Source organism: Mytilus edulis, chromosome 10 (assembly GCF_963676685.1).
Source record: "Mytilus edulis chromosome 10, xbMytEdul2.2, whole genome shotgun sequence".
Classification (NCBI taxonomy): Eukaryota; Metazoa; Mollusca; class Bivalvia; order Mytilida; family Mytilidae; genus Mytilus; species Mytilus edulis.
Window position 1 is genome coordinate 67,141,908 of NC_092353.1, and position 17,708 is coordinate 67,159,615.

Consider the following 17,708-nt stretch of genomic DNA (forward strand, 5'->3'; position numbering starts at 1 on the left):
GAATCAGAGCGTGAACAGTTCCTCCTTATGCAGTCTACCTGAAGAGGGTTCAATTGTTGAGACATTTTTTTTGTATTATAGTAAACAAGACAAGTCTGTGTCTGTCTGTTGTTTAGATGATAGCTTAGTGAATATAAGCAAACCTAAGTTTGATGTAATACCTAAAAACTAATAAAGGCTAGATTCCTGACTATAAGGAGATGTGGTATGATTTGTTCATTGTTGAAGGTTGAATAGTGACCTATATTTCTTTATTTCAATGTCATTTGGTCTCTTGAGGGATGTTGTCTCACTGGCAATCATACCACATCTTCAAATTACTAAATATATGGAAACATATCTCATACTAGCAGGCTTCTACTGAATATGCATGAAATATTTGCAGTCACATGTCTATTGGCTAATTCCACAAATCTGATGTGTACTTATAATCAATAAAACAATTTTTTTTTTTTTTTATTAAGAGTCTAAGAGGGTTAAAATATCTTCAGTTTTTTTCTTCTTCTTCTTTTTCTTTTTCTTCTTTTTCTTTTCACTATTTTGTTGTTGTGAATTGTCTATAGATAAACCTCCCATCACCATGTCCACATCCTGGGCATCCTCGTCAACGAATTGTTCCTCCTCTTTTATGTCCCCGTCGCCCTCCATAGTTACCCCTACTGGAGCTCTATCTAAGAAATGCTTCCTCACTGAAATAAACATACTGGTAAATAACCCTTTGTTCAAGAATTGGCAAAGTCTGAAGTCTAAAGCATAAGTAGATACCAAAAGGTAATATAAATCGAATAAAACTGCAGTAAAAGAATCAATCACAACAGTTGAAATTTAAAAATTGATTATCACTGCTGTTTTGATTTCCAGGATACTTTGCATTGACTTTTTATGCAAATACCATAAAAAATTCACGGAACAATGTATTTTTCAAAGCAGTCTCACTTGATTTTGATGCAATGTTTTAAAAGTCTTTTCATCACCCATTGTTTTATGAAGTCAGAGCAGGGAAATAACTAGATTTCTTTCACATAAAAAATTATCAGTTTATTAGTAACCAATGTTATAAATATTTATATCACATTTGTCGTTGTTTTTATAATATTCATGCAATTCACATCTACGTGTAATTACATAGGAAACAACAACTGTCTCAAAAGAGTGACTTTAGCAATACAATACACCTAATCGCTATTAGACTGTCATTACTGGACATCACACAGGTTTCCATAAAATGTTGACATCATAATACAAAATATCTGACGCCACAATGGAAAAGTGATTGTTGTATGACGTCAGCTAGTTCAAGTGGGACACATTAATGGGTCAGCCGTGAACAGTGTTTTAAGATGTATAGCTGCATGGAAAATGCTTTTCAATTACATGAACAAGAATGACACACTTTATAAAATATGGTTTCTATGTTTTCCTTACAATAGGAAACATTTTGATAAATATTTTTAAAATCATTTAGTATCATTGAATTTTTACAACACATTTTTTTATACAGTTCTGTGCCAAACCAAAGCATCAGACTTTTTTTTATTTTCCAACATTTTAAATTTTAAACAATGTTATCTTGTGGTAACTATATGCCTGTATCCTACTAACCTGCAGCACTTTCTCTAATATCCCAGACCCTCATTTCTCCTCCATCCCCACCAATAGCAAACACAAAAGGAGCCTCAGGGCAGCACTCGGAACAATATAACTGTCCCTAAAAACATTCAGTAATGTCATTCAACAAGATTGCAAAATAAGAAGCCATGATGGTATCTCATGGATTTGCATTTTTTCGTTTTCTATTGATTATAGTGTTGACAAGTTTTCTTCAACTTATTTTTTTTAAGAGTCCATATGGTATGTTTCCCCTTTTGAGTTATTTTGTATGCCACCATACTCAACACTGTTGATGTCAGATCTTTTATTAAAACTATCAGTCCCAGAGGACATCACCAGCTCTGTAGATAGTAGTTCCATACTGACATTTTTTAGTTTAAACATATTCATCATAACATGTTATTGCAACTTATATTATTGAAGCAGCATTAGTCTGCCCTTTTTCGAAATCTACAAGGGTGTCTCTTAACACGGGTCAGCCATTTATTGCCCCCTTCCAATGAACTATCAGGGTTTTTCAAGACCATACTCACAAATGGTGTGAAGGGGGAGCGAAAAATGCAGTCCCTGAAATTTTCTCCCGAAACCAGAATTTAAGAATCTTTGTGTTTGTAGTACGAGGTGCTAACCACTTCACTGCAACTCTCATTATATATAACTTACCTGTTTTAAATTGTTTTTGATAAATTTAGAAATTACTAAGAAACAACGTTTCACCTTGAGGCAAAGTTGACCTTATATGGATATGTCCTTTTTCGTGATAAAACTTATCACCAGCTCCTTGTTTCAAACATCCTTGGCTTTTAAATATTCAGCTTTGGGTGTCCCTGGTGAAGGTTAATCACAACAACACTTTGGAGATATTGAATTTACAAAGTGTTATTTTCATTATTTGAAGTCATTAACAGGACGATTCAGACTTATTCATAAAGCTGTTGATTGTTACAACCATATTATGACCTCTTGGTGTGTTTTTTGTGCTGTTTGTTTGCCGTTTCATGGACTTTTTCCCCATGGCTCAATATTAAATACATTACCATTTTAAGATTTCTTTCTAACACTAATGATCTTATCTTATTACCATTTTAAGATTTCTTTCTAACACTAATGATCTCATCTTATTAGCATTTTAAAATTTCTTTTTAACACTAATGATCTTATCTTATTACCATTACAAGATTTCTTTCTAACACTAATGATCTCATCTTATTAGCATTTTAAGATTTCTTTTTAACACAAATGATCTCATCTTATTACCATTTTAAGATTTCTTTCTAACACTCATGATCTCATCTTATTAGCATTTTAAGATTTCTTATTAACACAAATGATCTTATCTTATTACCATTACAAGATTTCTTATTAACACTAATGATCTTATCTTATTACCATTACAAGATTTCTTTCTAACACTAATGATCTTATCTTATTACCATTTTAAGATTTCTTTCTAACACTAATGATCTTATCTTATTACCATTTTAAGATTTCTTTCTAACACTAATGATCTTATCTTATTACCATTTTAAGATTTCTTTCTAACACTAATGATCTTATCTTATTACCATTTTAAGATTTCTTTCTAACACTAATGATGGTTTATTGTCCTGTACATCCCATACTTTAAACATTTTGTCTGATGATGTTGTCACTAACAGGCCTGGAACTTTATAACTCTGTGATATACCTGAAATACATCATAGACAATGAATGACAATGTTTGTAGGTAGTAGTCACCAGTTATTCATAAATCTCTGGAAAACTCCTGTATATGTAATTTAAAGAAAATGTCCATAGTGTAACAGTAAATATCAAAGAACAGTACATAAGGAATAGCCATTATCTTGCTGTAAGCGATTCAGATTCAGTTACTTGTAAAAGACCCCAAGGAACTGTTAAAATAAAGAATATAAACAATGAGGGATGAAAAAATTGTTTTCAGTTTACATAAGTTGTGCCATACCTGTAACAGCTTCATCATGTGCTGACAGTGTAAACAATTGTTTGTCCATACGGGAATCTATATAATATATCACACCTTTATCTGTTGAGGCCTACATAATAGAAATTAATAAGATAAAACCTAGTAAAAAATATTTAATGAATTGTTAAATAAATAACTGATAATATCAATGAAAATACCACATGCACTGCAAAATTTAGCCGTTTTACAAAATTGTTAAAATGTAAACTTTGGGTTGTTTATTTGAAAGTAGAATGCTTCTGCTACATAAATGTGGGCTGTTTTGGCAATACAATGCACATATATCGGGTACTAGCATCATAAAGTCATGCTAAATTACTGAAATCTTCACAGTTAAATTTTAGACGGTTTCCGTCTTAAATGAAAGTGGCCGCATTTGTGTTCATTCTTAATATTGAAATGTAAGTTGTATTTAATAATAATACATAAACATATATAAAGGTTGAGGATGAAAGTGGCCGCATTTGTGTTCATTCTTAATATTGAAATGTAAGTTGTATTTAATGATACATCATGTAATACATATATGAAGGTTGAGGATGAACACGGATGCGGCCACTTTCATTTTTGACAAAAAACATCTGAAAAGTGACATTTTTTAGCATATTTGATAGATTCTTCATATTCAGCAGGCAGAGCTCTTTGTTAGAGAAGGCTGTAAATGCTTACTGTAATGTTTACTATAATAACAAAAAATTCAAAAGTTAATAGAAACAAATAAAATGACAATTTTCTTCTCAATTACGAAGTGTTTTATTTTAAAAACACCATTTGCATAAGGTTTCAATTTATCTATTACATAGTTAAGCAGAACAATTAGATATCAAGTTGATGACATGGGTATCTATCAAGTTGGATGTAGAAAATGCATAACATCCGATTTTTTTGCAAAAAATACCAAGGATGGAAAACATATCAATCTATTAGTTCAGTAATTTTCATGTCTGCCCTTCCATTATGTGACTCAAGTAAAAAAATCTAAAAAATGGGTAACGATTGTATCGAAAAGAGAAAATCGAGTGCACCTTTTTATGTTCGGGCGTGTTTGAGTTGAATATTTTGTCTTGAAAACGTACAAGGCAAGAATATTTGATACATCATCTTGCTTCAGATTCTACCATTTTTATATATCAAAGCTACAGGTTGACTTTATAACATAAAAAAATTGCAGTACTAAAAGATGAAATATATGGGTCAAGTGAAATACCTTTCTAATGAATCATAAAAACAGAGTAGGTGTGTTTGAATAGCTTTTTTTTTACTAAAAGTACTTGACGACAGTTTTTCAAGTTGGATGATGAAAATGCATATTTTCGAAAAAAAATAACTTTTTGTGTGTGATAACCAAGGTTTATAGTCTTCAACCACTAAAAATATCTAGTCTGCCCTTCCACGAAATATTTAATTAGAATTTTTTTAAATGTTTATGAATTTTCGAAAATTCCACCTGACAACCAATTAGATAATAGTTTTAAGTTGAATCAATGCAGACAAGATAATTAACTGATGCTCATTAGTTAGTAGATACATTTGTCTTTTAAAATACAACTGACATATAAGGATCGTAATGGTGCTATGCAGAAAAATTTATCGGTTTTCAAGAGCAAAGTTGGCAGCACGTCATCCCTACAATGGCTTCCATTTCTACGATTGTGACAATTAACTGGCGTAATGGGGAGATAATTTTGACGAAGTAGAATAATGACTGCAGGCCTGAATCAGAGCGTTTTTAATGTTAAAATCTTTCCAATAAACTAATTGAATCAACTGAAATAGGCACTTAAGTGTTTAAAAAGTGTCCAAAATCTTTAGTCAGATGAACCTGAAATTTGAGGCCAAAATCGGCCCTTACCAGACCTACTCCTTTGTTGAAGTTATACCTAAAGATGCATTTTTCATTCTTTTACAACGCTGATTAAATCTATGGATTTTTCAAAGATAATATGACTATTCTGCCTCTTGGTATATTTATATTACCAAGGACTCACACCAGCGGCCAATTGGGGCAATTCTCACCCATCACTTCCCTTCTTGACTGTAAAAAGAGATATTTAGTCAAAGGCAATTTTCAATTTTTACCAAGTCGATGAAACAGCAATTTTTCATTTAAAAGTAAAGAAATTCAAATATGACCTTTGACTAAAATTGTTTATCGCAGATAAATTAACCCACATATTCTATAACACTATCAATAAAGGATGAACAAAAATACTTACATAGAAATTAAAAGGTTTATGTGTATCCCATAATACTCTTTCTATTTCTCCATTCAGATCCCAACTTTTGTATGTACTATTTGGGTTTCTACAGTCATAAACTTTAGCAGTACTGAAATAATTAAATGATACAGCATTGATAATTAATTCTGATGCAACTTAGTTTGTAACATTCATTTTAGATTGGATATTGTCACCAATTTTCATGTCATCAATTCACAAAACATAAGCGCAAGCCAAAGAAGTATGATAGATTTTAAATGTATGTTTAATTGTTGTTTTTGTTTTTTTCCATTAGAATAGTGATAACAATATCGTGTTTTAAGCTTTGGCGGCTTCAATTGGTGATTTGATGGTCACCAGTACCTTTTTACTGTCTTGGCTTACGCGTTGCCAGTAAACTTAATTTGGGACCATCAATTGATACCATTGGAGCTTAAAATACTATACAGTAATCTCCTAATTCTCAAGCAGATATGTTAACACTTCAGGTAATTCTGGAAATAGTTCTTCAGTTATGCTTTATGCTAGGTTGGGCATAAAAATTTGCGTCTGGCGACACTAAATTCTGTGTTATATGAAAAGAATTGACATATGCTTTTAATATTTTTCTATTGAACAAAACAGGAAACATCACATCAACAAGCAAACCATAAGCATTCATGTACAAAAATAGTGTGTGCATCAGGGATGGGCATGATTACTAACAAATGTTTTTTAATTCTCAATGTTTAGTTCTTAAGATGAAAAAAACGTACTTGTCAAATGACCCAGATAACAATGTCTGCTGTTCAAATGGGTGCCATTTCACACACTGTGCCTGTATGAAAGAAAAACAATATCTGCGTTATAATTACATTTTGTTTTCTACATTTGCCTTTATCAAATTTTATGAAATGAATACAATACTTTTATTCATGCAATTTAATTTTTGTTAACTTCTGTTTTGAGTTTTGATATGTATATTCTTATTTTAAAAACATAATCCGTAACCTATTATTTAATAATTTTGATCGACTTTGGTTGTTTGTGATGTATATAGCCATAATAGGCCAATTTGGTTTTTATGCTCTCACAAGTTTAATATCTTAAAAGATTTCCAAAATTAGAATCACATTTGAGAATACACAAGGTCAGAAGATATGGATTGTTCTGTTCTTTAAATCTTGATATCCCATTAGATATTCAACCTCTTTCCAAAATGTAACCCCTCCCTTAAAATTCATGGCATTCAGAATATATTTTTATTCTTTTAAATTTCCCATTAAATGTAACAGATAAAACCTAAAATGTATTGTCTTTTAAGTTGATAGTTGATTTCGACTGTCTGCTTATTTGCAACTTTCAGGTAAATTTCATAAAATGTGAACTTATATACTCATTCTGGAATAATTTTTTTTCTCAAAAACCTAACATTACCTTCTCTGAAGAAATGCGGATGGCTTAATATATTTGGATCAATACAAAATTAAGAATATCAAACCAGAAAGAACGAAATACACATAATTTACAGTGAGTTGTTTGACCTATAAACATGTACCTTTTCCTTGTGTTGTGTAATTGAGGTAACAACTTTTCCTTCCGTTAAATCCCATAATGCAACAGTAAAATCAGCGGACGCACTGGCTAAAACATTCCTAAAATACGAGTAACAAAATTGAAAATCATGGCTTGTGTGTTTCATTTATACCTACAGCATGTCATTTAATGGATAACAAATTCCTGATAAAATATTTAAGAAATTTAAAAAAAAAAAATAAACCATACAACCGTATCTTGACCTATAATGGTTTCCTTTATAAATTGTGATTTGGATGGATAGTTGTCTCATAGGCACTTTTGATATAATTTGATATACCACATCTTCTTGTATCTATATAATATTTCTAGAACTATCTTAAAACTAGATGTGTCAAAGCAACACGAATGGCCCCGTCCCAAAAAGTTGAAAAATCTGCAATCTGAATAACACATGTAGACACAAACATGATGGTAGTCTCACATATCTAAAGTCAGCTCAAAATCTGGAGGCGTATAGAAAAAAAGTCTGGATAACTGTGATTTTCAACAATTTATCAAATTCCAAAGCCCATAATTTTGGCAAAAATTAGTGGAGCGGAACAAAACTTATACTTGATCTGTAACTCATCATTGTTAACTCACATACCAAACATCAGCTCAAAATCTGGAGGCGTATAGAAAAAAAGTCTGGATAACTGTGATTTTCAACAATTTATCAAATTCCAGAGCCCATAATTTTAGCAAAAATTAGCAGAGCGGAACGAAACTTTAACTTGATTTGTAACACAGCATGATTAACTCACATACCAAAAATCAGCCCAATATCTGAAGGCGTTTAGAAAAAAACTCTGTATAATGATTTGTTGCGGAATGACGGAATGATGGAATTTCGGAATTACTGAATTTCAGACAAGGGTAAAACTATATGGCACTGACAACTTCGTTGCGGGGCCATGAAAAGCCTTGCTTCCAAAACCTCTTCTTTTAAAATTTGCTTCTTGTTTGAGAGTAAAGCTTTACAAGTAAATATTAACATTCATAATAGAAGCTTTACCAATTTCTGAGAACCAGCACTTTAGGCTATTAGTTGGTTTTGTACGGAGAGAACACTCTTTAGATATATTTTCTATAGCTTACCTTACTGCAGAATTCCATGATAAATCTAACACAGCATCTGTATGACCATGACCACTTGCCTGTAAGGAAAACACTGACATTAAATGATGTTTGACTTTCACAGATAAGTTTTATACACAATATAACAGTTGTATCCTATGTGTAAATACTTCTCAAGTGTTTGTGTTTTTATTGAAGACTTTAATTTAAGGTTGAATTGACAAAAACATAAGACTTTGTAATTGGCAATATTTTAAAAATCAATTTGACTAATATCGTTAACCAACTAATTTTCAAGCTACTTTAGAGAGTATAAAAATAATGCAAATATAAATCATCACGAATAGGTAAAGCTAGGACTTTTCCATCATCACAAATAGGTAAAACTAGGATTTTTCCATCATTACAAATAGGTAAAGCTAGGATTTTTCCATCATCACAAATAGGTAAAGCTAGGATTTTTCCATCATCACAAATAGTTAACGCTAGGATTTTTCCATATTCAACTACACCATGTAAATTTGGGAAAAGAGAAATTAAATCTGCAAGAAATGGGCTAAAAAGTGCCAATCACGAAATAAAGTATCCACGAAAAATAAGTTGGTGTACAGTATACCAATCACTAACTGCCAGTTGTTGATGGCTTTTGTCCAATGTCAAAATCTATTCAACATTCATTTAATCGTACAGCGTTAACCTCGATAAGTGGTAGAAAACTCAAAGCCATGTGTAAATATGTGAAAATGTTAAAATAGGACCATAATATTTTACATGTTAGTGTTTTTAGCTTAAGAACTACACAGGTCCATCCCATTTTTGAAGATTGTTTGATTGAACATACCTTTTTACTTTTCTTTTTCTTGGCTTTCTGTCCTAATACTGTGACTGGTTCTAAAGAATCTACAACATCCAGGTCCCAGATCTCAATAATAGGTTCCATAGATCCGACGGCTACAAAACTACCTGTAAACAAATCAATTAGACTAAGCCATTATGTATATAGCCATCGATCCAACAGAAACAAAACTACCTGTAAACAAAACAAATCAAACAGACTTAGCCATTATGTGTATAGCCATTGATACAACAGCAACCTATTAACAAAACATATCAAACAGACTAAGATAAAACTACCTGTACACAAAACAAATCAAACAGACTAAGCCATTATTTGTATAGCCCTAAAAAAGTAACACAACATGTTATAAATTGCATGTGTTCAAAACCCTGATCTAGATGTACCTGCATCAGACACTCTCAAAGCCAAATAATTGAAAGCCAATGATACAAAAGAATCAAAACAGTTATGACTGAAAAACTAAAAATAACATTCAATTTCACCCAGACACCAAATAATCTTTGACATTGAATTTAATAGGTCCAATATAAGAATATACTGACATATACATGTACTTAGTTTTACTGTGCATATTGTTGAGTTTGTTTTTTCTACATTGGCTCGAGGTATAGGGGAGGGTTGAGATCTCAAAAAACATGTTTAACCCCGCTGCATTTTTGCGTCTGTCCCAAGTCAGGAGCCTCTGGCCTTTGTTAGTCTTGTATAATTATAAATTTTAATTCCTTGTGTATATTTCCGAGTTTAATATAATGTTCATTTTCACTTAACTAGCATAAACATGGTGCGGGAGAGTTTAATATACGCCGCATTGAAGACCTATTGGTGGCCTTTGGCTGTTGTCTGCTCTTTGGTCGGGCTGTTGTCTCTTTGACATATTCCCCATTTCCATTCTCAATTTTACTTAGGCAAACAGGCTTTCAATTGATAACATTTAAATCTAAATGCAAGGTTCATTTCTAAATTCAAACCAATATTGGAATCAAATAAAATAACTTTAGGACTAGTGGTCTACAAAATTCTATATCACATGTACATGTGCATCTACCAAAAATAGATTTCATCCTTTAAAGTTATATCTAATCTACAAACCTGGTTTATCTTCACCCACATCAAAGTTCATCCATTCGACAGCCAGTGGAAAAGACGATATCATTATATCATGGTGGATGTATAAGTTGGCATTGTCTTCATTGTATACTGAAACAATCATATATTATCATATGTTAAAATTGTATACTGAAACACTCATATATTATCATATGTTAAAATTGTATACTGAAATAATCATATGTTAAAATTGTATACTGAAACAATCATATATTATCATATGTTAAAATTGTATACTGAAACAATCATATATTATCATATGTTAAAATTGTATACTGAAACAATCATATATTATCATATGTTAAAAAATTAAATTGTATGTTAGAATTTTATTTCCCTTCTTAATGTCATACTCCTTCAACAGTTATACTTTAACATTATTTTTTGGATCATTCAATGAATTTTAATATATATATATATCTTTAGTTCATTGCACAAAACATTTCAGCAACTAATAAGGAAGAACAGCAATTCATCTTACAACAATAAAAACATTTGCTGTTCCTATGAATTATTCGTCATCTCCTATTTTTTCTCCATATCTGGTCTTTTCTGCTGATAGACCTCTGCTTTTCTAGACTATATATATATAGGTGTTTTAGAGATTACAAATTTTGTATAGATACAAGAGGGACAGAACGAGGGGGTGTCATCCTGAATTGCAGAGAAAAAAATCTTTCTTGGATCCTGGAAAAGTGTAAATCATGAATTCCAGCCAAAAAAAAAGCCCAATCCCAAATTGCTGAAAAAAATCAAATCAAAACGCCAAAAAAAGGTTCTTGCAACCCTTATAAAATATACATATCATCAAAGACTAAATTTACCTATGTATGCCTTTTAAAGTAGTTAGGTGGCAGTCTCATTGACATATACCCTAAATATATATTTATTCATATTTACCATATATTTCCAATGAACAGACATCTTTTTCTGCTTTTCCAGCTACTATCAAATTATCTGTAGCTTTAATTTCAAAATCTTCATCATCACTATCATACTATAAATAAAATACATTTACATGAATATTTCAGATTGTTTTGATCATCAAATAACTATTAAACGTATAGATTATCTCCCATTAGAAAAAGTGAAAAAAAATATGGGAAATTGAAATATATTAAGTTTAAAATGCTTCTCTATATTTTTTGTCAATTCATATTTTCATAAAGTTTATCATTTTTGCTGCTTGTGCTTCTTGTTTTTTGTTTTTTTTGGTTTGCTTTTTTGTTAGATCTTTGAAATAATGAGGCCTAAATTAAAATATTGTTTGTTTGTCCTTTTCCGACCCTATGTTTTGAAACAGGGTAGGTAGGTAGGTAAAATATTTTATTTTTTTCCCCAAAAAAATAACTTGGCTCAGTATATTATTTGTCATGGGTAGGCAGGTAGGTAAAATATTTTATTTTATAGATACAAAATCTGCATAATGTCATTTTTTTGTCTGCTTTGTTTTTGCAAATAAGTTTTCCGCTGGGACTATTAGTTTTGAAAAAAAAATATATAAGAGATAACTGTGTACTGGTAAGATAATGGCCAGGCAGACATATATTACTAGTAGAAAAAGTCCCTAGAGTGTTACAAATTTCGTGTGTGCCTTTTTTCCAATAAAAATGCTATAAGACTTAAAACTCAATTGTCACGTATTTTGCATCACATTTATAAATGATCTGTATGGAAAACTTGGCGATTTTACTGCCAGATATTCTCCACTTTACAGGGTTTTGTCACTTTTGGTTCATGTCAGATATAAATAATTAAGCGGCATCGTTAACATAATCATTCTGATATGCAGATCACAAAAGGCCATCCCTACATAGAATACAACGTCCGTTTACAAATTAGTTTGTACACACGTTAATACTTTTGTATCAAACGAACTTTTTTGTAAATGAACCCTGCTCTTTAAGTTTAAAGGTACAGAGTAACGTACTTCATATCATGATTTCAGAAAGCGTTCAACATCGATTTCAAACAAATGCTTTGAAACTTCAAATGCAAGTGTTCATGTCAAACGCTCAGGTGATACCAAACGGACTGGACCTTATACGTAAAGATAAAACCCGAGGATTCCGGTAAAAAAGTTTTGAGCGGGAAATACAAATATAAGATTTTTGGTAGGAACGAAAAAATAAAATAAAATAAAATCTTGCTGGTAAATACAAATAAAAGATTTTCAGGCGGAACGAATTGATAGGGTCGGTCGGTAAAGGGCAAACAAACAATATTAATTTAAGCCTGAAGCTTTCAAATATAAATTCCCCTTAGAATTTTTCCAATTTACTGTGTGCTTTGTGTGTTCTCAAATATGATTGATTGATTGATTTTTTGTGTTTTAGTGCCACTTTTAAGCACCACATTTAGGCTATTTCGTGGCAGACAGTTGTTATTGGTGGAGGTAGCCAGAGTACCCGGAGAAAACATCTGACCTTCGATAAGAAAACTGACAATCCTAGTCAATTAAAATTGGAGTCAAGTGCAACATCACCAGCGGGGTTAGAACTCACAACCTTAGTGTTGACTGGCTAGTGATTACAGTAGTAACTACTAATACCACTCAGACACCATGGCCACCGTTCTCAAATATGAGGATGTCAATACTGTATTTTTTGGTTTTATTATGCTTTAGGTCAGAAAGGTTTCACTGTACTTTTCAATTTCTTATTTACCTCTCCTTTCGTTGTAAAATATGGATCATCATCTGGTGATGCAAAATAGGCGAGGTTTCCAATTCCTGCCAAGGCTTCGGATTCTGTCAATACAAAATCAAAATTAAATGAATCATTTTGTCAAAATTTAAAAAGATTATAAGCTTAACCCTTACCATGCGGTACCCGTCATGTGACAGACGTCCCCAGACCACTGTTATTTGGCTCCAATGGCGTTCCATACTTTTAGAAGTCAGCTTTATGATACTTATTTCAAAAAGTTATGCAGGTTCCGTCAACCTAAGGCTATCTATAGTCAGGCGGATGAAGGAATTTTCGAAAGGGGGGGTGCTAACCCAGGGCAAAGGGGGGGTGCAAAACATATGTCCCGATACAAATGCATTGATCGGCAAAAATAAAGGGGGGTGTGCACCCCCGGAACCCCCCCCCCCCTGGATCCGCCTAACAACTGTTGGGGTCAATTTGTTAACTGGGGTCCACTCTACATGCAGGCTACAGCTAGATACCTTTACCAGCATCCCTGGGTCTTCAGGGTCAAGATAAAGGATAAAAAATTATCAAAATTGATGCTTTTTGCACCTGATGACATACCTTGGGCCAAATTCCCGCGCACCCATCTGCCCCGTGATCACCTACATTAGATTTAAAGGAATCAATATGCTTCAGCAGCAGGGTTAAGCTCATTTGCATAGTTTTGCAAATAAACGAAATTTCTGAAAACAAGTCAGCATGGTAAGTGTTAATAGATATGCAATAAAGAAAGAGTACATTTGTAATTTCAAAAATAAAATGAGCGATACCAGTAAGGTATTTATTGGGTTTACTTCATTAAACATATAACAGCAAGGTGAATCCAAGAGTCAATGTTCATCTGACAGGCCTCATCATTTTTGAAATTGGTGAGTGCAAATATGTATCAAAATGGAAAAATGTGGTATCAACTGACCACATGCACATAATCATCATTTTATAGTAACAGTTTAAAAGTGAATTAAATTTGATTTCATTTTCCTACTTTATTTTGTTATGGAGGCTGTAATAATAAAATATATACTAGCACTAAAATTTCTTCTCACTGTTGGAATGGCAATGGCCAAAAATGATGAGCCTTGGGACTCTCTTTTAAAAATGCTTATAAAGAACCCGTAATAGTTTAGACACAAAAAATGAAATCACTCATCTAGAATTCCTATTTATAATCATCTTTATTTAACATACCATCTTCCTCATCATAATCATCTAAATTATATTTTGCCACAACATCTTCCTCCATTTCCTCATCATGATTTCTCTTCCCAACAGGCTTTATTTTAGATGCAGTGGCGCCATCTGTTTGCTGTTCATCATCTTCCTCCTCTTCTAAATGTTCATCTAAATTTCTACATTATAAAATATGATTGACATTTTTCTCAGCTAACACACTGTTCCAACAAGAAACACTTAATAAATAAAATAAATAAATGACATTCTAATTCTTGAATTTCCACCAGATTTAAATGTACCTTTTATTTACCACAAATTGCACAAAATACTATAACTGCTTGGAGGTGACTGAACCTCCTTGGGTTGCCCTCTTTGACTGTCAAGCATCAAAACCTCATATATTTTATATATACATGTATCATGTATATATATTTCTACAAATGGTATGGTATTACATATATTAACATAGTTGTCTTTTCCCCCTTTTGTTTTTGTTCAACTCATTCTTGTACCCATCTCTTTCAGAAAACACTCGCCTTTGTTCATGTTGTTAACAATGTAGTATTTTTGTTTTTGAAATTTTAGTGCATTTGTATAATTAGAGTTAAGTGTGGAGTCCATTTCGCTGAACATTTTTTAAACATTTTAGCTAAGGGGCTAGCAGAAGCCCACTTCCAGGTGTGAGATTTTATTGTTGAGTTGTAGACTCATTGGTGATCTTGGACTGTTTTCTGCAATTAGGTAGGGTAGTTGTCTTTGACACATTCCTCATTTCCATTCTCTGTTCTAATATATTAATAAAGCTGTATACAGGTCTTCGAAATCGAGGGCTGTAGTAGAAATTGTTATTTTTCTACTTTTACTTACTCTTTTGCTTCCTCAATCAATCTTTTTAAGTCATCTTTATCAAGCTGAACCTGTTAAATATACAGTTAACCTGCAGTGTTTTAATACTTTTATGGCCAGTTTATAAACATGAAGTAAGAATTTGTTGCCATTGTCCAATTTATTTCCAACAAATGTAAACAATCCTAAATGTTATACATGAACTACTCAATGAGAAAAAAAATACTCTAAAGTATTGAACAAAAACATGACTGTATACAAGATCATACAAGGCTTCCAAAGTGCCTCATGTGAAACGTTTACAACTAGTCTAACAAATTTTTTTATATACTTTTATATGTTAGCATTTAAATCATAAAGTCATAAGTTTGTTTGCCTCTGACCAATTTAAATAATTTGATATACCTGGGCATCAAATTAAAATCAATTCTGGATTTGAACGACATGTCATTTTCGACTTTGGACCCATTTCTTACATGTTGATAGGTCAAAAACACAAGTCATTTTGGACACTAGTTTTTGACAACAATGGTGCCATCGAACTTATGAACTCAAATAATTTTTCTATTTAAGATCAAAATATATTTCAGATACATTTATTTTTATAAGCATACTTGTGACTCTCAAAATATTGTTTAAACATATAAAAAGAAAATTTGGAGAAATATGATAGTAGGTTGAAAACACAATACATGAGGATACGTCTGATATTTATTGAAATTTTATATGCAGTGTTCTCCCCAAAAATTTTTAAAGATGAAAAATTTAAGGGTGCATACATTGAAGCTCTATTTTTTAGAGTGAACTTTCGTGATCTGAAGCAATCAGTCATAAATCATGACATGCAATATAAATTATAATGACATGTGTTTAATAATGCAGAGTATTAATGAATTAAAAAAATATATAGAGACCTACAAAAAAATGTATATGAAATTAATTGATTTTCATCTCAATAGCCATTTATATTTCAGTCAATTTATAACAAAGTCAAAATATAAATATAGTTCAGTTTGTTATTTTGTTGGATAGTCTGTTCCTCAACTTAGCCTTTATCCTCTTTAGGGTGGAAAACCCCCTCTCACAATAACTTTTGTGTACCCTCGTTTAACATTTCTAAGCCATGAAAACTCAGTCAGCCACTTGTTATTGAAACCAGAAACAGGGTGCTTGCTGTTATCACTTGCTAAAACTTAAGGTTGCTTGGGAAGCATTGACATCTGATAATACTGACGGTGTAGAAAGATGTGTATTTTCATTAGAAGTCATTGGGCTGAAAAACCTACTAATTCCATCATCTGAATTTTGTTTAACCCCTTTGTAATTTGCAGAGAACATGTTCATTCAGAACTTCAATGTACATGAACTAAAATCGTATAATTGGTTAAGATATTTGGAATACAACTTTTTAAAACAAAAATATTTTAATGAACAGCTGACCAGTTTAATTTCCGTAGTTTAATTGACATTACACTTCTGTGTGTATTATTGTTAAAACCAATATATGGCAGTTAGATATAAGTGAAACTTTACAAACTCTTCAAAGTTAGAACCATTGAAACTATATACTAGCGACATTATACATGTTATACAGAGGCAACTGCGAATGATCATTCTGTGCCCGAGTGTGTGTCACATATTTCCTGACACACGGATTAACAATCAATGTTCAATATCAACAGCCAATTAAGACGCTGCAGGAATCTTTGAAAATATTTTGAAGGCACTGCGGCACCGCAGCGTCATATCGGCCTGGGAGAACACGGATAAGGATATTTTTTAAGCCTGAATGGGGATGTCCAACAGCATTTTTTGAAGTAAACAAAATGAAAACTGAATTTGTGCAAATTTTTACTTAAGTCTTCTTTTGATGATTTGAAATCTGCTAAGAAATAGGATTCTAAATATGAATACATGTTTATGATGTTTGGGTATTCTTGTAACATAGGCTATTTCCGTTTCAAAATGCATGTGCATGAACATGCACTTAGAAGCCAAATTTCAGCTTCATTTGTTTACTGTTTTTAGCTACCTAATGTACATGAAAAGGGTTACAAAACATGGAAACAAATTATTGGGATACAGCTGTTCGTCATTTTATTAGCATTCCCTCCCCCTTTTTGCAAGTTTCGTTGATTCTACAACAATTTCCCACTGTAAAATACACTGAACGAGATCTATACTGAATAAACAAGTATTAGATTTTCTGGAGCCTTACTCTGTCTGGTTTTGCTTTGGAAACTCCTCGTTTAACCCAAGACACACATGGCACAATGTTCATTTTTCTACAAAAATATTGGAGTTGTTTCCCCTGAACACGAGTTTCCTCTGAAAACCTAAATACAACACAATACAACAAAGGACAACAAATGACAATCATCATACGGAAATGTACCCGGCCAATCAATTTGCGGATAGGAGCCGCCACTTCGAATTCAACATGACCTTAAATTTGGAAATTATCAAATACTTTTTTAAGACAGCAGACCCGAGAACACAGTTATTTCGCAGTGCATTTCTTTTAGACAACAAATTCAAAGTAAAACTTGAAATCGCACCTGCTCTATATCAAAAAGTTT

At 32.0% G+C, this 17,708-nt stretch overlaps 1 protein-coding gene across 1 annotated transcript; it reads right to left on the reverse strand.

Moving 5' to 3' along the window:
- Positions 1–439: 439 nt before the first annotated feature.
- On the reverse strand, positions 440–17,482 carry LOC139491722 (periodic tryptophan protein 1 homolog). Its single transcript, XM_071279552.1, has 15 exons — positions 17,348–17,482; positions 15,151–15,200; positions 14,299–14,459; positions 13,081–13,163; positions 11,315–11,411; positions 10,397–10,504; positions 9,290–9,411; positions 8,470–8,528; positions 7,352–7,448; positions 6,570–6,631; positions 5,812–5,923; positions 3,575–3,665; positions 3,177–3,298; positions 1,603–1,708; positions 440–689 (listed from the first exon to the last, which is right to left on the reverse strand). The coding sequence occupies exons 1-15, from the start codon at positions 17,408–17,410 to the stop codon at positions 460–462; spliced, it is 1,563 nt and encodes a 520-aa protein (XP_071135653.1). The 5' UTR covers positions 17,411–17,482; the 3' UTR covers positions 440–459.
- Between the last annotated feature and the right edge of the window lie 226 nt (positions 17,483–17,708).

Coding starts and splice junctions, on each gene's coding strand:
- LOC139491722 (XM_071279552.1), bottom strand. CDS start 17,410: ATGAACATTGTGCCATGTGTGTCTTGGGTTAAACGAGGAGTTTCCAAA. Junction 8,529..9,289: donor AGAAAAAGAAAAGTAAAAAG/GTATGTTCAATC, acceptor TTTTCCTTACAG/GCAAGTGGTCATGGTCATAC. Junction 1,709..3,176: donor TAGAAAGAAATCTTAAAATG/GTAATAAGATAA, acceptor GAATGTTTTTAG/GGACAGTTATATTGTTCCGA.